Consider the following 18,920-nt stretch of genomic DNA (forward strand, 5'->3'; position numbering starts at 1 on the left):
TTGATTTTTATCTCTGGGACCAGCAAAGAGATGCACAGTTCTAGGAATTTTTTTGCTAAATAATGAGGAGCAGCAGGGAGAATCACACACATTGTGTTCTGAATCAGCTTAATTGTCACTTTATATTTCTGAGTGACACATTTATGGATTTTTTTTAAAAAGATGAGATTCTTGAGGACAATGTCACTCCAGATTATATCCAAATCGGTCTTATTTTACCGTTGCTCTACAATGGTTTGCATCCCTTTTACTAAAATTAAAACAAAAGTATAAGCTAGTAACATGACATATAAATTGAAATAAATATGTACTACCCTGCATATAGGCCCCTGTCTATAGTTCTGGATTGCCATAACAAACTGTTAAAAATACTTCAATAAACAAACACTGGCATAGTGTTGATAGAACACTATCCTGGCGGCAACATGAATATAACAAAAATTTAATAAACTCTACTAACAAAACCTTTACCAGAGTTGCTATCCTCAGTTTTGCCTAACTCACATCTTTTATGCACAAGGGTAACAAAGAAGGTTTACCATAAGTTAAGAAAATTCTTGGTGTTGTGAATAAGTAATATATTTCTAGTGAAATAAATCAGTTTAATTATCAAAACACTCTTAAATTACAAGAGTTAAAAAAAATAGCTATGTGTTTTGTACTAAGGACTTTAAGGCACTCTAAAATTGCTTGTGACAACTTCTTTCTTTCAATTTCTTTTAAGTTATGTTCCGTGTATGTTAGCCCCAAACAGTTTAACTATGGTCTACACAGATCAGAAGATGGGCAGTTTGCAGATCCCACCCCCTCCTGCATCTATCATCAGGTGATTTATTAAGACACAGGTAGAATAAGATGTAACACAAATATTTATTATGCCACTAGTCAGTAAACTAGACCAGGACCCCCTTCAGACAATAAACACAAGGAAGACACACTCGGTTGTTAACAGTTACCAGAGCATGAAGCTCAGAGCCCTTAAACCCCCTTAACCTGTGGATGTAAAACAGAGGAAAACCACAATGGGTATTACAATACCATATCCTGGAGACAGGGACACAATGACAAAAACTCAAGATACCGACAGGGATAGTGGTGAAAATCAGGGGCACTGGACACCAAACAGGAACTGGGTATTCTTCTCCCTGTGGACAGGTCCTCTGGGTAGGTCTTCTCCATCTTGGGCAGATCTTCTCCCTCAGATAGGTCTTCAGTGCTTGCCCACACAGTCTCTGCTTGACTTCATAGTCCAGTGCAAGTATGTGCTCACTAATGGTGTGTAGCAGTTGAGTGCAAGTATGTTAATAGAGACCAAGAATCCAAAGTCCTGAGAGTCCTGGTCCCTCTGGGGCTCCTGGCAGCTGAACTGTGTGGGACACTGGCTGCCACTCAGATGGACAGCCCTGGGTGACAGGCCTGCCTCTCACTAAATAACCTGCAGCTGCTAGGCAGATTATGGCTGTCACATGACTGACTGCCCTGACCTTTCCCCTCCTTGATTTGAAAAAGGCTGAAAGGGCACTAAATCATCTGAGGAGAAGGGTATCCAAGATGAAGGCTTAGTTGTCCTTTTACAAATCCAAGATGGACATTACATAAAACAGGCCAGAAACAGATTTTACCCAACATGTATACTTCAGAGTTTTTGCATTTGAATTATCTGTTTTGTGTTTAATAGATAGGGTAATGTTACAGTGCTGTATCTAAAAGGTTATTGCCTGAGTATCAGCTTTTACTATCTTTATTTCAAGCTGCTTAACTTTTTAGTTTACTCTGCAGCTTACAGCACTTGAACCTTCTGAGAGTAGAACAGCTGATACGATTTCTTAAATGCATTAATAAAATAGTGCAGGTCCTTTTTTAAATGACATTTCAGTTATGTATATTTAAATTGTGAATAAAAAAGCTGCATATGTAATGTGACATGCCAATGCACTCAGTATGTACTGGTGAAGTGAAACACAAACAGCTGAGGTCAAAATTAAAGTAATCATTTTTCTTAATAGCCATTGATAGTCATAATTTAAGAATGCATTTTTTTTATAATTTTTAACTTGAGGAAACTGATATTGTATATTTGGGTAATCAACGCCTCTTTTTTTTTTTTCTGTTCTCTATTCCCCCACCGCACCCACCCAGCGTCAGGCAATAAGTCATTCCATTGTGAATGGAAAGAGTTGTAGTGTGTAGCATTTTTTTTGAGTGAACTCTACTGTTTCAGTTGTCAACTAGCAAGGGAACTCTGTAGTCATTATAGGTCAGACCAGAACTGCGTCTTTGGTTCCATTTTAAATATGGTGAATGGCAAAGGAAGCATGATTGATGGTAATGACTACACACATACTTCGTACAAGGAACTGATGTGCCCCAGTGGAGTCTTCTATGAGTGGGGACTTGCATTATAATTTGCACATAGATGACACCTTTTCATCTAAGGTTCTCAAAGCACTTTACAATAGGGGGTAAGAAATATCACTACATGTGGTGTGTTATGAAGACCTAGTATAGGAAACTCACAGACTATGAAATGAAGTGCTGTCTATTGACTCTGTAATACTTGGTCAGATCTGTGAGTTTTCTTGTTTACTATTAGCTATGATCCGCTTGTGAAATGTAGTTGTAAGCATTACAGTGGGAAGAACGGTATGTACTTGTGAGTTCACCTATAGAATCTATCACCACCTGACAGCTATGTTCAGGAGATGGATGACAAAGACTAGAAACCATAGTCAGGATTTTTGTTTTTCTTGTGGAAGTTGTTACAGTGAACTACTTTTATTCTCAGTTGTGCCCGGATAGTGCCATTGCTTTTTTTTAAAAAAAGTTTAACATTGTCACTCTTCCCATTGACTCTTGAAGCACAAATTAAATCTCTGCACCCTTCTGAAAGGAAATAATGCATAAATTTGGGCTTTGATTAAAAATATCACAGATTTCCTGATCCATATGTTTAAAACTGTTGGTCTTATTTTTCTGTGCAACAATAAAGCTCTGATTAATCACCAGAATCAATGCCATTAGAGTCTTGTGCTCAGATGTATAGTATCAGCAATTCGTAGGCGTAAGGCTGAGGCTTGTATCAGGGACAGATTATCTCACAGCTGCTTTCTGCGATAGTCCTTGGATCTTCTTTTGAAGCATCTGGTGCTACCCAGTGTTGGAGACAGGGGGCTGGACAGTGACACATCCAGAACTAAAATGCAGAAGAAACTGAGGAAAAAGACTTTTATAGAAGTCCTTTTATCCTATCACATTTGCTGCAGGGATTCTGTTCCTCATTCTTTATGGTGCTGTGTATAGTCAGAACTCAGGTTTTAAGTCACTTGTTCATCTAAATTTAAAGTTGTTCAAATAAATCACTTATTTCTGTTTCAATTTCAGAAATGGGAAGTGGGAATGCAACTTTCTTTAGACTGTAGCCTCACTGCCCCTTTAAATATAAATAAGTTTTGTCTTTGACTGTGCTTCTTTAACTTTGTCCTGTCAGGAATTTTTTTCTAATTAAACTTAAAGTAATCTCTTCTAAGAAATTACCCATTTAATTGATGATAAAATTACCTTTTATGTAAATCCCATTTAGCACTACTTAAAAGTGTATGTGTGAAGGACTTCCTTTAGGGGAAAAAATGGGGTGGGGAGCAGTGTAGGACAACAAACTAGATTTTGTTTTGTTAAGCCTGAAGAAGGCTTACGTGGATGGAGAGCATAGTCTGGGGAATTCATCTTAGCTAGATAGATACATGGGATTGGACTTCGGCATCATATCCAAGAATATACTGCTATAAGGAATCTCTCTTTGATCATCAGTTGCATCTGCAGTCAGTGACAGAATTGCAAGGACAGGTAACCAAGTAACTGCTTAAAGAATTAATCTTCCAGGACATACAGAACTGGTGATATGTTATTTTTAACAACCTTGGAGAGAGGGAACCAAACAGAAACATAAATGTTTTTGTTTTAAGTAAAGCTGCAGCAGGGACCTGCAAGGCTTGTAAAACACTCATGTTATGAGCAATTGTTATCAATCAGAATCTCTGCGGTCTGACGCTTACATGACTGATTTCTTTTATGGGAGGAATGGGGCATTTTAAAAAAAAAAAAAAGGCTGTTCTATGGAATCCATGCTCAAATAGGATTTAAGTTGCATGAGAAGGGAGAGATGGAGACAACACTCACAGCTGTACTTGACACACTGTTAATGAAATTAAGGAAACCCTATAGTAAAGATCAGCTGGGGGCAATGATTATCTGAAGTGCAGAGCTTAATATAAGGGACATGAAAAAATATTCTTCAAGGAAGCCCTTCTGATTTTATATAAGAATTCCTGATTAATTCTAGGTTATTCTGGAACATAAGCTTTGACACATCATGATCAGTCTTTAGTACATTCTTTTGAAATAGTCAGAGATATTTGCATATTGTATTTTTTATTTCCAGAGATCAATGCAGCCCAAATTTGCTATGCAAAGACCTTCCTGTAAACTCCACTGCATTTACCATTACCTAAGCTTTGATTCATAAAACTGTTTCTATCCCATCTAGTTCTGAAGGTTCATTAGCTTATGTTCTCTAATCAATGTACTGCAGTCTGCATTTCCATTGTAATTCTGAAACTTAAATGGCAAGCCCAATTAGGTACAAAGTTAGAATATATTAATTCACCATTAGTTCTGACTTGAAATCCAGATGTGGCAAACACCTTTTTGGAGTCTGTCCACAAATAGTGAGTCTTTTCAACACTTTCTTTTCGATTCAAAGGACATGCGAATGTGCTTGTTCCGTCAATATCCTATTCAGTTTGAAGTGAAAAGTATGCTTTTAAACATATTCAAGTCAGTTGAGGATTTTTGTAATTAAGGTGGAATTCCAGGGGATGGTTGGAGGTTCATGAAACCTTTCAGTTTGCACTGTGAATATATTACTTGTCAGGTGGCTAATTGTCTTGCTGCGTGTGAAGCCTTTGAGAGCAATGGGAGTGCCTCAAAATGAAGTGCCGCCTCAGTGCAACAATACTAGCGTAAACATGATAAATATGAAAAAAAAATATGGAGGAGAAAGGGGAAATTGTGTTGTAAGGAGCTCAACTGTGCAGCACACCTCTACCTCGATATAACACTACCCGATATAACACGAATTTGGATATAACACGATAAAGCAGTGCTCCAGGGAGGCGGGGCTGCGCACTCCCGCGGATCAAAGCAAGTTCAATATAACGTGGTTTCACCTATAATGCAGTAAGATTTCTTTTTTTTTTTTTTTTTTTGGCTCCTGAGGACAGCGTTATATCGAGGTATTAAATATTTCACTTAAATCACATCTTAAATTTATGCTACCAGGGAGGTAGGGAAATAAGACATGGCAATAAGGCAGACTTTAAAAGGATAGTTTAGTTTTTGCTATTCTTGAAATGGGCAGAAATATAATTTCTCATTTCCTTAAAATTTAAGTAATGTTTTCTCCTATGTCTTTTTTTTTTTTTTTTTTCCTTCTTCTTTTAACACAAGGAAGCCCAGTCCCTGGAGTAGCAGAAGGGCTCCCAGGACAGGTGAAAGTGGTTATGACAGTCCTGCTTTGACAGTCCCAAGAATTGGTGACAGTAACAACTTCACAGACCCAGCTGCCTTGTGACCTTTGGGCCAGACACTTAAAGAAAACCACAAACACAGCTCAGACTTCCTCTGACGCTGCCTAATCTAATCCATTTGAACGTTCTACATCTACTCTAGACAAGTGTTGTTTTTTTTAGGTGAGGGAGAAAGTGAAAGGATCACCAATAGTAGGAAAGGGTTTGAAGAGGCATTATTATGATTGGCGGGGGGGGGGGGGGGAGAGAAACGGAATTCCTAGAGTTAAAACTTTAAAATTGTGGGAAAAGCAGTATGACAAGGCTAACTAGTAAGGGGTGGGTGGGTGGGAAATGGCAGCTAGGAATGTGGTTGGAAGACAGTGATAAGTAGTTACTAGGCATTGGCCTAATAATAGTAGAGAGTAAAATTGAGTGTAGTACCACAAAGTTAATTTATCTTTTATTTGTAATCTTTTTTTCCTTATACTACTCCCTTTTTTTTTTTTTTTTTTTTTAAATCTTGTCTCATCTTATGGTCCTGTTTCTACTTAGACTATAAGCATTTCAGGGCAGGGACTGCCTGTCCTGTGTTTCGGTGTAAGGTGTCTAACACACTTCTGAATGCTCTGTAAACAAATAATAAACTACAGCAACTAATCAAAGCACCAGTAACTTTTAGATAAGCTTTATCCAGGAGTCTTGTAGTTATCGTGTGCGGCCTATTAACAGGAGCCCAACTTAGCAAGGTTCAGAGTATTGTGGTGGATCAGTTGCAAGATCACAGTTAAGGTTGTGTTAGAATTTATTAACTACCAAGTTTATTTATATCCAAGCTTGGACTGATCAGTGGTTGGTATTTCCTAAATTGATTTTGCATAGCCACAAACATGCTTCATTAACCCACTAACCAGGAGAGAGAAATTATAGGAGTTGTATTAGTGTCTTACCAGACAGCGGAGGGTGAAGAAATCTAGGCTATGGCTGCACTACAGCATAAGTTGACATAAGTTATGTCACTCATAGGTTTGAATTAGCCAGCCCTCTGAGCTACATAACTTATGTCGGCTTAAGTGCCGGTGTGGACAGCGTGCTGTGTCGGCGGGAGAGCTACATCTGCTCACGGGGGCTGGAGTAATTAAGCTGACGGGAAGCTCTCTCCCATCCGCTTAGAGCGGCTACGCTAAAGAGCTTGCTGCACCGCTGTAAGCTCTCTAGTGTAGCCACAGCCCTACACAGTTTCTCTTTCTATCCTCCAATGTTTGTTCAGTCCTATGTTGGTGCTGCATGAAACATCTTTTCCAAGGAAACCCAGCAGGGGGAACAGAGTGCTCCTGTGTCTCACCCTACTCAGGCATGCTCCCAGGCTGATGTCTGTGTAACCGCTGATGTCTTTTATTGCCAACTACACATTTTAACACACACCTCTCTTAATTCAGTGCTTTTGGGAAATAATGAGAATGAAAGGTGTCATATGTATGCTTTCGAGTGTTCTGATCAGCCAGTCAATTTACTAATAGGGGCAGAGTAACTCTTCTGCCTTGTACTAGTCATAAAGCAGACCGACAGATCTGTGCTACAGCTTTTTTTGTTTGCCTTTTTTCCCTAGTCGCTCTCTGTTGGATTTAAACTGTATGTGGTTTGCTGCTTGGCCTTACGGCATGAATGCCATCTCAGATGAGAGAATGCAAATACCTGATTGGAAATATGCTTTATTCTGTTGATATCTGCATTTTATACCTTCTGAAACTTTTCCAAGTAAAGGAAATTGGCTTAATATCCCTGAACCACACTTGGACAGGCAGTCCAACTAAACAAGGAGTTAAGCTGCTTCCCTTAGATTTCCTCAGTTATGCAAGTTAGCAAATTTTTGTATACCTACACCTACTGCAATCAGAGGTCAAATGGGGGAGGAAGAGCAATGGTAATGCTTTGCCCATTCATGACACCAAAATAAATTTCTATTTAAGGTAGATTATGCAGTTCTTCATAATCATCCCTCTTCTTCCTTGTTGGCTTTGATTAGCAGTAGTTAGCTAAGCATGTTGACATGTAAGTTGTCATAAGTAGATTTAATAAGTTAACACTCCTATTGATATGAATGGGAGCAATTTTGTTGCTCTGTTTTTAGGGTGCCTTTAGACTTAAGGAGATATCACTGAATCAATTTGCTTGGCTCACACTTTAAAGATTGTGAAGAAGACATTTAGACCGAGATGCTGCTTTCTAGTGTCAAACATTAAACACGTATATTATTTTGCTCACACTCTGTTTTTGTTTTTGTTTAGTGGGAGACTTTGACAAGATCTGGCGTGAACACTGTGAGGATGAGGAAACTCTTTGTGAATATGCTGTGGCAATGAAAAACCTTGCAGATAATCACTGGACAAAATCTTGTGAAGGGGAAGGTCGAATTGAATGGTGTTGCAGGTAAATCTTTGTATGGTTTAACAAGATAGGATTGTAAACTCTGTCTCAAACTGGCAATCTGAGTCTTAAGTACAGAAGGCAAGAATATGTTCTGCACTGATCTCCAACACTCCTGTTTTCTTGTGTGGTTATTTTTAAGTAAGCATCAGATTTCCCATTGTTCCATCTCACTATTCTTAGAATTTTAGCATGTGATGTTCTGAATTTTTATTTTAAATCCAGATTAAAGCATTCCCAACTAGCTTTAGCAAAACTTCAATGTGTTGAAATGGTTATCAGCTAAACTTGTTATAAAGAACATGATTAGTACTTGGTTCTAAATCTAGACTCCTCAAATTGAGGTAATCCTAAAACTGGAAGGGACCTCGAGAGGTCATTTAGTCCAGTCCCCTGCATTCAAGGCAGGACTAAGTTTATCTAGACTATCCCTGACAAGTGTTTGTCCCACCTACTCTTAAAAATCCCAAATGATGGAGATTTCACAACCTCCCTAGGCAATTTATTCCAGTGCTTAACCACTCTGACAGTTAGGAAGTTTTTCCTAATGTCCAACCTAAACCACCCTTGCTGCAATTTAAGTCCATTGCTTCTTGTCCTATCCTCAGAGGTTAAGAAGAACAGTTTTTCTCCCTCCTCTTTTTAACAACCTTTTATGTACTTGAAAACTGTTATCATGTCCCCTCTGTCTTCTCTTCTCCAGACTAAACAAACCCAATTTTTTTCAATCTTCCCTCATAGGTCATGTTTTCTAGACCTTTAATCATTTTTGTTGCTCTTCTCTGGAATTTGTCCACATCTTTCCTGAAATATGGCGACCAGAACTGGACACAATACTCCAGTTGATCCCTAATCAGCGCAGAGTAGAGCGGAAGAATTACTTCTTGTGTCTTGCTTACAATACTCCTGCTAATACATCCCAGAATGATGTTTGCTTTTTATTATTATTATTATTATTATTATTTGCAACAGCATTACACTGTTGACTCATATTTAGCTTGTTGTTTTGATACGGTCTCCCACAATATTCTTGCCAGCAAGTTAAAGTAGTATGGATTGGATGAATGTACTATAAGGTGGATAGAAAGCTGGCTAGATTTTCGGGCTCACCGGCTAGTGATCAATGGCTCGAAGTCTTGTTGGCAGGCAGTATCAAGCGGAGTGCCCCAGGGGTCGGTCCTGGGGCTGGTTTTGTTCAACATATTTATTAATCTGGATGATGGGCTGAATTACACCCCCAGCAAGTTTGCAGATGACACTAAGGTGGGGAGAGAGGTAGGTACTCTGGAGGGTAGGGATAGGGTCCAGAGTGACCTAGACAAATTGGAGGATTGGGCCAAAAGAAATCTGATGAGGTTCAACAAGGACAAATGCAGAGTCCTGCATTTAGGAAGGAAGAATCCCATGCACCGCTACAGGCTGGGGACCGATTGGCTAAGCAGTAGTTCTGCAGAAAAGGACCTGGGGATTACAGTGGATGAGAAGCTGGATATGAGTCAGCAGTGTGCCCTTGTTGCCAAGAAGGCCAACAGCATATTGGGCTGGTTTAGTAGTATCATTCCCAGCAGATCAAGGGAAGTGATTATTCCTCTCTATTTGGCACTGATGAGGCCACACCTGGAGTATTGCATCCAGTTTTGGTCTCCCCACTACAGAAGGGATGTGGACAAATTGGAGAGAGTCTAGGGGAGGGCAACAAAAATGATTAGGGGGCTGGGGCACATGACTTATGAGGAGAGGCTGAGGGAACTCTGGTTATTTTTGTCTGCAGAAGAGAAGAATGAGGGGGGATTTGATAGCAGCCTTCAACTACCTGAAGGGGGGGGAATCCAAAGAGGATGGAGCTAGGCTGTTCTTAGTGGTGGCAGATGACAGAACAAGAAGCAATGGTCTCAAGTTGCAGTGGGGGAAGTCTAGGTTGGATATTAGGAAACCCTATTTCACTAGGTATGTGGTGAAGCACTGGAATGGGTTACCTAGGGAGGTGGTGGAATCTCCATCCTTTGAGGTTTTTAAGGCCTGGCTTGACAAATCCCTGGCTGGGATGATTTAGTTGGTGTTGGTCCTGCTTTGAGCAGGGGGTTGGACTAGATGACCTCCTGCGGTCTCTTCCAACCCTAATATTCTATGATCCCCAGATCCCTTTCCACAGTACTCCTTCCTAGGCAGTCATTTCCCATTTTGTATGTGTGCAAATGATTGTTCCTTCCGAAGTGGAATACTTTGCATTTGTCCTTATTGAATTTCATCATATTTACTTCACACCATTTCTCCAGATCATTTTGAATTTTAATCCTATCCTCCAAAGCACTTGCAACCCCTCCCAGCTTGGTATCGTCCACAAACTTTCTAGATGTACTGTCTATGCCGTTATCTAAATCTAGTTTATGAGACGGTTATGCGAGACCGTATCAAAAGCCTTACTAAAGTCAAGATATATCCCATCTACAAGGCTTGTTACCCTGTCAAAGAAAGCTATCAGGGGGTTTGACATGATTTTTTTCTTGACAAATACATGCTGACTGTTGTTTATCACCTTATTATCTCCTAAGTGTTTGCAAATTGATTGCTCCATTATCTTTCCGGTTACAGAAGTTAAACTGACTGGTCTGTAATTCCGCAGGTTGTCCTTATTTCCCTTTTTATAGATGGGCACTATATTTGCCCTTTTCCAGTCTTCTGGAATGTCTCCAGTCTTCCATGACTTTTCAAAGATAATTGCTAATGGCTCAGATATCTCTTCAGTCAGCTCCTTGGGTAGTCTTTCATCAGGCCCTGGTGATTTGAAGACCTCTAACTTATCTAAGTAATGACTTGTTCTTTCCCTATTTTAGACTCTGATACTACCTCATTTTCACTGGCATTCACTATGTTAGACGTCCAATTGTCACCAACTTTCTTGGTGAAAACCGAAACGAAGTCATTAAGCACCTCTGCCATTTCCACATTTTCTGTTCTCTTCTTCTCTATTCCCCCCCCCCCCCCCATTGAGTAACGGACCTACCCTATCCTTGGTCTTCCTCTTGCTTCTAATGTATTTGTAGAATGTTTTCCTGTTTCCTTTTATGTTCCTAGCTAGTTTAATCTTGTTTTGTGCCTTGGCTTTTCTAATTTTGTCCCTACATACTTGTGTTATTTGTTTATATTCTTCTTTTGTAATTTGACCGAGTTTCCACTTCTTGTACTTTTTCCTCTCTTTTGAGTTTTAGATCATTGAAGATCTCTTGGTTAAACCAGGGTGGTCTCTTGACGTACTTCTCATCTTTTTTATGCAGTGGGATAGTTTGCTCTTGTGCCCTTAATAATGTCTCTTTGAAAAACTGCCAACAGTCTTCCATTGTTTTTCCCCTCAGACTTGCTTCCCGTGGGATTTTACCTACCGACTCAGAGTTTGCTGAAGTCTGCCTTCTTGAAATCCATTGTCTTTATTGTGCTATTCTCCCTTCTACCATTCCTTAGAATCATGAACTCTACCATTTCACGATCCCTTTCACCCAAGTTGCCTTCCACTTTCAAATTCTCAACCAGTTCCTCCTTATTTGCCAAAATCAAATCTAGAACAGCCTCCCCGCTAGTAGCTTTCTCCACCTTCTGAAATAAAATATTGTCTCCAATACATTTCAAGAACTTGTTGGATAATCTGTGCCCCGCTGTGTTGTTTTCCCAACAGATGTCTGGGTAGTTTAAGTCCCCCATCACCACCAACTTCTGTGATTTGGATGATTTTGTTAGTTGTCTTAAAAAAAGCCTCATCCACTTCTTCTTCTTGGTTTGGTGGTCAATAGTAGACCCCTGCCAGGACATCACCCTTGTTTTTTTTACCCCTTTTATCTTTACCCAGAGACTTTCAACAAGTCTGTCTCTTATTTCTATCTCAACCTCAGTCCAAGTGTATACATTTTTAATATATAAGGCAACATCTCCTCCCTTATACCCTCGTAATAGTAATGCATTCTTATGAAAAAATTCATAATGTTTTATTTGCAGAGGATTTTTAAAAGTTAGTTGCTTGCTTTCTGCTTTTTATAGCTGTACTGATTTTTTTTATTTTTTTTTTTAAATACAGATCTTTGCTATGTAATAGTCACATGTTCTAATGACTTCCCGGTGGCTTTATAAGCATATCAAGTTTTGCACCTGGATTTAATTAAAGATGTAGAGTATGAAAATCCATCCCTGTGTTACTTCTCATACCCAGTGTTCCGTATATAAAGTTTCTCTTGCAGAAATTACTTTCTTTTTGTCAGAGACACAAGGTGGATGAGGTAATATCTTTTACTGGAGCAACTTCTGTTGGTGAGAGAGACAAGCTTTTGAGCTACACAGAACTTTTTCTCAGGTTTGGGAAAGGTACTCCTTTTTCTGTTTGTCCACATAATTCCAAACATCAAACAATATATAACAGTGCTATTTCAGGGTGTGCTTGCCTTTGGGATTTAGTCCCCAGCTCTGGTCTGTGGCCAAATCAGTTGAGCAGAGGAACCACTTTTGGACTTCCATCATGTAAGAGGGGCTGCCTTTCTCATAGTGAAAGGGAACAGAAAATACCAGGACATTTTCCCACAGTAAGTCTCCTGAATAGAGACAATATTAGGCGTGGCGCAAACTAAGGGATGGCATGAACAAAGGGAGGAATCTGCGAAGTTTCTGTGACCCAGGGATAGAGGGGGACTAAGCCTTGAAGGCTAAAAGAGAGATTATTTGTGGAACCCTGCTGATGAGGAAAAGGAACTGCTTTTCCTTGGAAGGGGAAAGCAGTTTTAGTGAACTTCTTTGGTTTACTGAAACAAAATCCTAAGAAAAGGACCTTAATTTGAATGTAGTGTATGTGCATTCTTTGGAAATTCAGGGGACAAACTGGTGCCTAGAAGGCCAGATGACAGGGCAGACTGATCCTCTGACAGGTGTTTGTCAACTTTTTAATAAATAGAGCTGAGAAAATATTTTGCAATTCCTTACTTCATCTCTAAAGGCCAGGAGTTCTCAAACTTTTGTTCTATGTATCATTGATGATCTGCAGAGAGATGACGGGGTCACATGGTGCTGTGGCCCTTCTTTATGTCCTGCTGCTTAACTGAATGAAAATACAGTTTTAAAAATAAATACTTGGATTACATAGAAAAATAAATTGTAGTTGATACAGTTATGTGATCATAAGTTTCTCTTCAGAAGCGGAACACTCTGAAAATATTGAAGAGCCTTATTTTGCGGACAGGATGGCTTTTGGAGGCAGATCTTAGGCATCTGTAATGAGGAAAGCTAGAAAAAAAAACTTGTATAGCCACTCTACTGTCATTTTCTCTTTTCTCCATGCAATCTTTTCTAACTGAATACCTGAAAAAGCAACTGTCTGCAAATTATTTAGAGGGCTAGCCTATATAACACAGTACAATCATTAGAGAAACCATCTATACTCTTCTTTGGTATTAAGAGTCACAGTTATGCAGATTATTTTTTAAATTTTTTCTGCTGCCTAGTTGGGGAGGCTGAAAAATATTTTGAGATTAATTCATAAACTAGATTCTGTGTGTCTTTCATTTTTGATTATATAATGTTTTTATTGCTTAATTGAAATATTTCTTCGTGGTTTGTAAAAATTCAGTATATTTTGATCAATACTGACCATTTGCAGCCTTAAAATAAGGAGACTGCCTCACCCTGTATGTGTGATTGTTTCAGGGAATACCTTGGAAACCTTTAGTTATAGGATTGATACAAGATTTGTCTGCTGAATTCCAGAATTATTCCTGGACCCCACATGACCTTAGAGTGCTATTGCAATAAGCTTGAACAATAAATTAATCATATACCCTGCCTGTGCTTTCCTCAAACTCTACTTTTTTGTCTTCCCACTTCCCTTTTGTATTGAAGACTATAGCTTTGTAATATAAAGGGAAGCAGAAAGACATATTTTGGAAAAAAACTTTGATTTGGAGTTAATGTCTCCACATAGAGGTTTTGGTGGTAGCAAAATTCTCCTTGTGTATATAGTGTCTACTGGCAAAAGAGTGCTTTAGCTGGTCTAGCTATTCTGGTTCTGCAAGCAAAATAAGTTATGGCAAAAGCACTCTTTTACTGGTATAACTGCATCTGCACTAGGGCTTTCGCTAGCTTAGCTATGTGGTTCTAAAATTTAGTTATGTTCCTTCAAGAAGGAAGGGGTGAAGTGGGCCCTAAATTAGATACAGATGGAATTCCATGTTATCTTTTTCAATTATTTATTTATTCATTTTAAATGCCAGTCTGGATTTTCGCACTTGTAAGGTGGTGATCACCACAACTATCTAAAAATTCTTTTATCCTAATAAAATCCTAAATTGCTTTTCTAATGCTTGAACAGAAGCAGAACATTGAACTTGTGGTAATTGATAGAATTGTCTCAAGATCTCTCTGTTCTAGTGCAGACCTTGGAATCCTCAATGGGAGAAACTGCATCCAAAGATGTTCTTCCAAAACATCTCTGACATCTGTCTCGGTTCAAAATCTGTTTTAAACGTTATAACTGTCTAAGAACCTGAAATTAGATCCCTATAGCAAAACCAATATCTCTCTCAGATCAGAGGCTTTGCATCTCTTCTTACTATGGAAAAACTGAAGATTTTTTTCAACTTCAAGTTTCACGTGATATAAACAAAATAAAAAAGGCAGCTAAACATTTACAATGTTTTAAAACAAGATTCATAGTACAAACAAGGCTTTATATTCTCATATATGCTGAGACAATTCCAGCCTTTCTAGTCTTAAACTGGGAGCCTACAATGACCCATTACACAGTCAACAATAGTAAAACTATATAATAAGGGGAAAAGCTCTGTAATCCAAAGGTGAACCCCTTCTATGCTCTGGTTGATATTACTAATATATGCTTATAAACAGGTGTATTCTTGCGCTCCATGGTTCTAGAGTGAGATTGGAGTGGCTTTCAAGGTTGGGCTTGATGCTTATAATTAAGTCTTCTCTGCTTTCTGTCTAGTTTACCTACACCAGTCCTTATGACCTGGGTTATATTCCTCCTTTCCAATAAGTGCCTTACAATTATTTGCTAACCCTCCCCATTTCTGGAGACTACAGAGCTAGTATGTAAGTGGGGGAGAAGGTTGAATATACTTCTAATTGTAGCTCTGATAAGGGTATCTTCACTAGGTCCACATTTCCTCTCCTTGAAAGTTAGGATCTACTGTATTTATGTATAGATAATACGGAACTTATCCAAAAGAAAGAGAAATCCATATACCTCATTTTAACTTAGTCCAGCTTTTGACTGCTGCCTCTGGATCAAAACATCTGGAAGCAATTAAGCCACTTCTCATTTCATATGTGATCTGTATGGGCAATAAATGGCCAAAGAAGTGAGGATAATGAGTGCCTTTTGGAAACTATTGGAAACAATGCCTTCTACAGGTAACATTGTGGGTTTGTCTCTTTGAATATGTATTGTAGCTTTAATATGGGACTTTGTTATGAAACTCTAGTTATTAAGTGTTTGTATCCTTTATTGAATTCCATTTAAAACTGTTTTTCCTTCATTCTCAGTTTGTCATGCTGCTGCTGAGTTCAAATTAATATAGGTAAACCCCAATAATATTTACTTTTGAGATGATCAAGACTTTTGTAAGGCTTGGTATAATCCGTTTTTAATAATAAATTTAACTGCAAGTTTTAGATAACATGTAGACTCAAAGTACCTATAGTTATAAGTATTGCTAAACCTCATTACCACTGGTCTGCTGAAATATTACTTTGGATATTTTCTTTTTTAGTGTGTGCCGAGAATATTTTCAAAATGGCGGAAAGAGAAAAGCACTTGAAAAAGATGAGAAAAGAGCAGTTGTTGCATCTAAGACCACTTCAGCCTTAAATGTTCACCAGACTCCCAAAATTGAAGAACCCTTACCCAACTTCAGCTTTACAAATCATGAAACTATATCAGAGGAGTAAGTTGTAACTTTTTGCTATAGTAAAAAAAGTTTGCAAAAGAGAAGTTTTTCCCAATCTTGTAACATTGACTTCTGTGAAATTGCATTGCCCTAATGTATTTCCAATGCAACTTTTTATAGTTTTAAAAAAGGAAAGAAAGTTTAAAAAAAAAAAGTAAGTATATATTAATATGCTTCACGAAAAGTTGTATCATCACATTTTTTGGAAGCTAATGTTACAAAAATAGTGGCCTAGAACTTATTCTGAAATTGACAATAGTCTTTTTTTTTTTTTTTTTTTTTTTTTTTTTAATTTAAGGAAAAAACTCGCATAACCACTTGTGGAACAATTCTGTCTTGTTAGTGTTCTTGGTGTGTGATTTATAATACAATTTGGGTTTGGACAAAGGGAACATTTAAGAGGAAAGTGCTTCAGTAGGAAACTGAGTATTCAGCACTTTTGAAACTCAATCCACTTTGCCTAAATATGGATTGGGTACCTATGATTATACTCCTTTTACCCCTCTCCTCTCCCCACCCCCACCCCCACCCCAAAAAAAAACATGGGTAAAGTTCTTTGACATTACCTTTGTACTTCCAAATGACTTCTTGAAGCCTAACTCTTTTGAACTACTTGGTTTTCAAATGATGATTGGCTTTTTTGTTTGTTTGTTTGTTTGTTAGTACATAAATAACAGATGCAGTACTCTTCTAAGGTATTTTTCTCTCATGGTTCTGACTTGTTTTCATCTTTAATTCAAATTAACAATCTATTTTTATTTTTTTTACTTTTGGTCGTGGAATAACACTAACTTTTGTACCTTTTTACTATAGTTTAAAATTTCTGCCACCTTATTATAATGGGAAGAGATTCATACTGTACAAGTATAGTAGAGTAATGAGACTACATAAATATATATTCATTAAATTTTAATATGCTTTCAAAAATAAAATTAGTAAATTTAATTTATGCTCTTAAATTCATGGGTCAACTCTTATGACTGCTTAGCTGCCACAGTATTTTGTTAGCAGTTTCAGGAGCGTTTCTAGATCTTGCTTCTGTGCCATATCTCCTATGAACAAGTTGTATGTATTATTCATTAGGGAAATGAAGGGCAGGTTAGTAATGTTATTAATGAATATCTTTATGCCCACATCAGTTAGTATCTTTGTGCCTTTAACTCTGTTAGAATAACTTGTAAATGCCATAAGTGTCCCTATACAAAGTGGTTAGAAACAAAACAGAAAACAGACAATTTGTTCTCTAATACTACTTTGTATTATGGAGATGCGCAGTATCCACTACATAATTGAGGTTGCAACCTGAGTTCCCATCAGAACCCTGATTTCTCTCCGCTTCTTCCCTCCTCCCCAAAACATCAAACTAAGAATTATTCTCTTCAAAATTTTGTTTACTCTGTTGGAGTTACACTTGCTTATCAATAGAAAATCAGTTAGTCCAGGGGGTTAATAAATTATAGAATATAAACTGAATAGATGTTCACCTAACTTAAAAAAAGAAAAATCAAGTAGAAATGAAGCATGGTTCATTGTATTTATCTATTAAATTCAGTGAACAGGGCCAAAGATTAGATACTTAACAGTTTAAATAGTAATATTGGCAGATTTTTGGGGGGTGGGGGGGTGAACAAGTTAACTATTGACTCTTTATCAGCTCCAGAAACAGAGCTAGGAAGGAGGAGGAGATGAGTTCATCTCCAGTTTTCCTGCATAGGTTTTGTGATGGAAGAGGTGTGAACCCCTGCTCTACTCCACTCTTCCCATGGCCCCTGCTCTGTTCTGTCTCCTATTGTGCAGCAGTGTGTGCATGCACAATATTTAAGGTCTGTAAGAATGGAATCTTGCATATCTTAAGAGGTTTTCTTGGGGTTGAGGTGCTAGAAAGAACAGGAGGCTTGATTTAGTATCTGAATTAAAGGCTGTTTTATAATGTGGATGCTAAATGAGATGATACCTACTTTCATCATCTCCTTGATGCTCCCTATATCTAGCTAGATGCATAGTTGTTTGTCATTACTTATTTCTTATGGAGTGATTTTTTTTCTGTCTTCATATCGCACACAATTGCATTTCCATTTGCGAGGATACTATATGAGGTGCTCCTGTCTTTGTCCATCAGAGCTGCAAGTAGTTAATTCATAAGTATTCAGGATTCAGTGCTTGAGATCATGTGGCTTGTAAATGATAAGAAAAGCACTTTACCAGGGAAAGTCACTCAAGATGCTGGAAAGAGGGGTAATAGTAGAGGCAAACCTAAGAACAGTGGGAATTCAGCTAGACAAAGTACTTCAAGTATGTGGTCACAACAAAATATCAACTTCCTGTAATTATGCACAATAGATGAGTGTACATAGATCCAGCATGCGGTTTTTGAACACCCAGCAGTACTAAGCCAGCCAGTACAACTTATCTGAACAGGCAGTTTGGTGGGATAATGGGAACAAGAGGCACCAGTCTGAATCAATGGTCCATGACACTATTAAGCTGAGTAGAAAGTTGCATATACTCTGTGATTGTCAGCTTTGCAGTTACGTGACCTTGATGTGACAAACTAAGCAGGTAACTGCAGAGCGAATTAAGGCTGAATGTATGTGTACAGTGGGTACATTTAAGGTTTCTACTGATTAGAGAGAGTAGCAGTTATAAGTATAGGAAATATAAGAGTCTCAGTTTTGGAGGTTCTTTAAAAAAATGAAGAAACTTAAGTACCAGCACTGTATTCTGGGATTAAAATATGGTTCTGAGCTATGAAAATAAAAATGTCATCTAACTAAACAGGCCCTGCATATTGAGTCAGGCCTGCTGCTTCAGGGTTTTGCTACTTACTTTTTACAGTTGTTAGCTCTGCAGACCCACTAAGGCTAGGGAAGAGTGGGAGGGATTCTGTTATGCTTCATGAATCAACAAAGTTTCCACTCTAAAATTTTTTATTATTGGTGATGAATGTGTTGGAAAGAGTTTGGCTAAGATTCCATGTTCAAAGTCTCTTCTC

The 18,920-nt window shown here is 38.2% G+C and overlaps 1 protein-coding gene across 1 annotated transcript in view; it reads left to right on the forward strand.

Annotated features, from left to right (window-relative positions):
* The window catches only part of BMT2 (base methyltransferase of 25S rRNA 2 homolog), a 56,139-nt gene that overhangs the window by 10,878 nt on the left and 26,341 nt on the right, over positions 1-18,920 (forward strand). Inside the window, exons 2-3 of the mRNA XM_054023999.1 lie at positions 7,853-7,994; positions 15,752-15,925. Of these exons, the coding sequence (XP_053879974.1) occupies positions 7,853-7,994; positions 15,752-15,925 (316 nt within the window). The remainder of the gene's footprint in view (positions 1-7,852; positions 7,995-15,751; positions 15,926-18,920) is intronic.

Source organism: Malaclemys terrapin, chromosome 1, assembly GCF_027887155.1.
Source record: "Malaclemys terrapin pileata isolate rMalTer1 chromosome 1, rMalTer1.hap1, whole genome shotgun sequence".
Lineage (NCBI taxonomy): Eukaryota > Metazoa > Chordata > Testudines > Emydidae > Malaclemys > Malaclemys terrapin.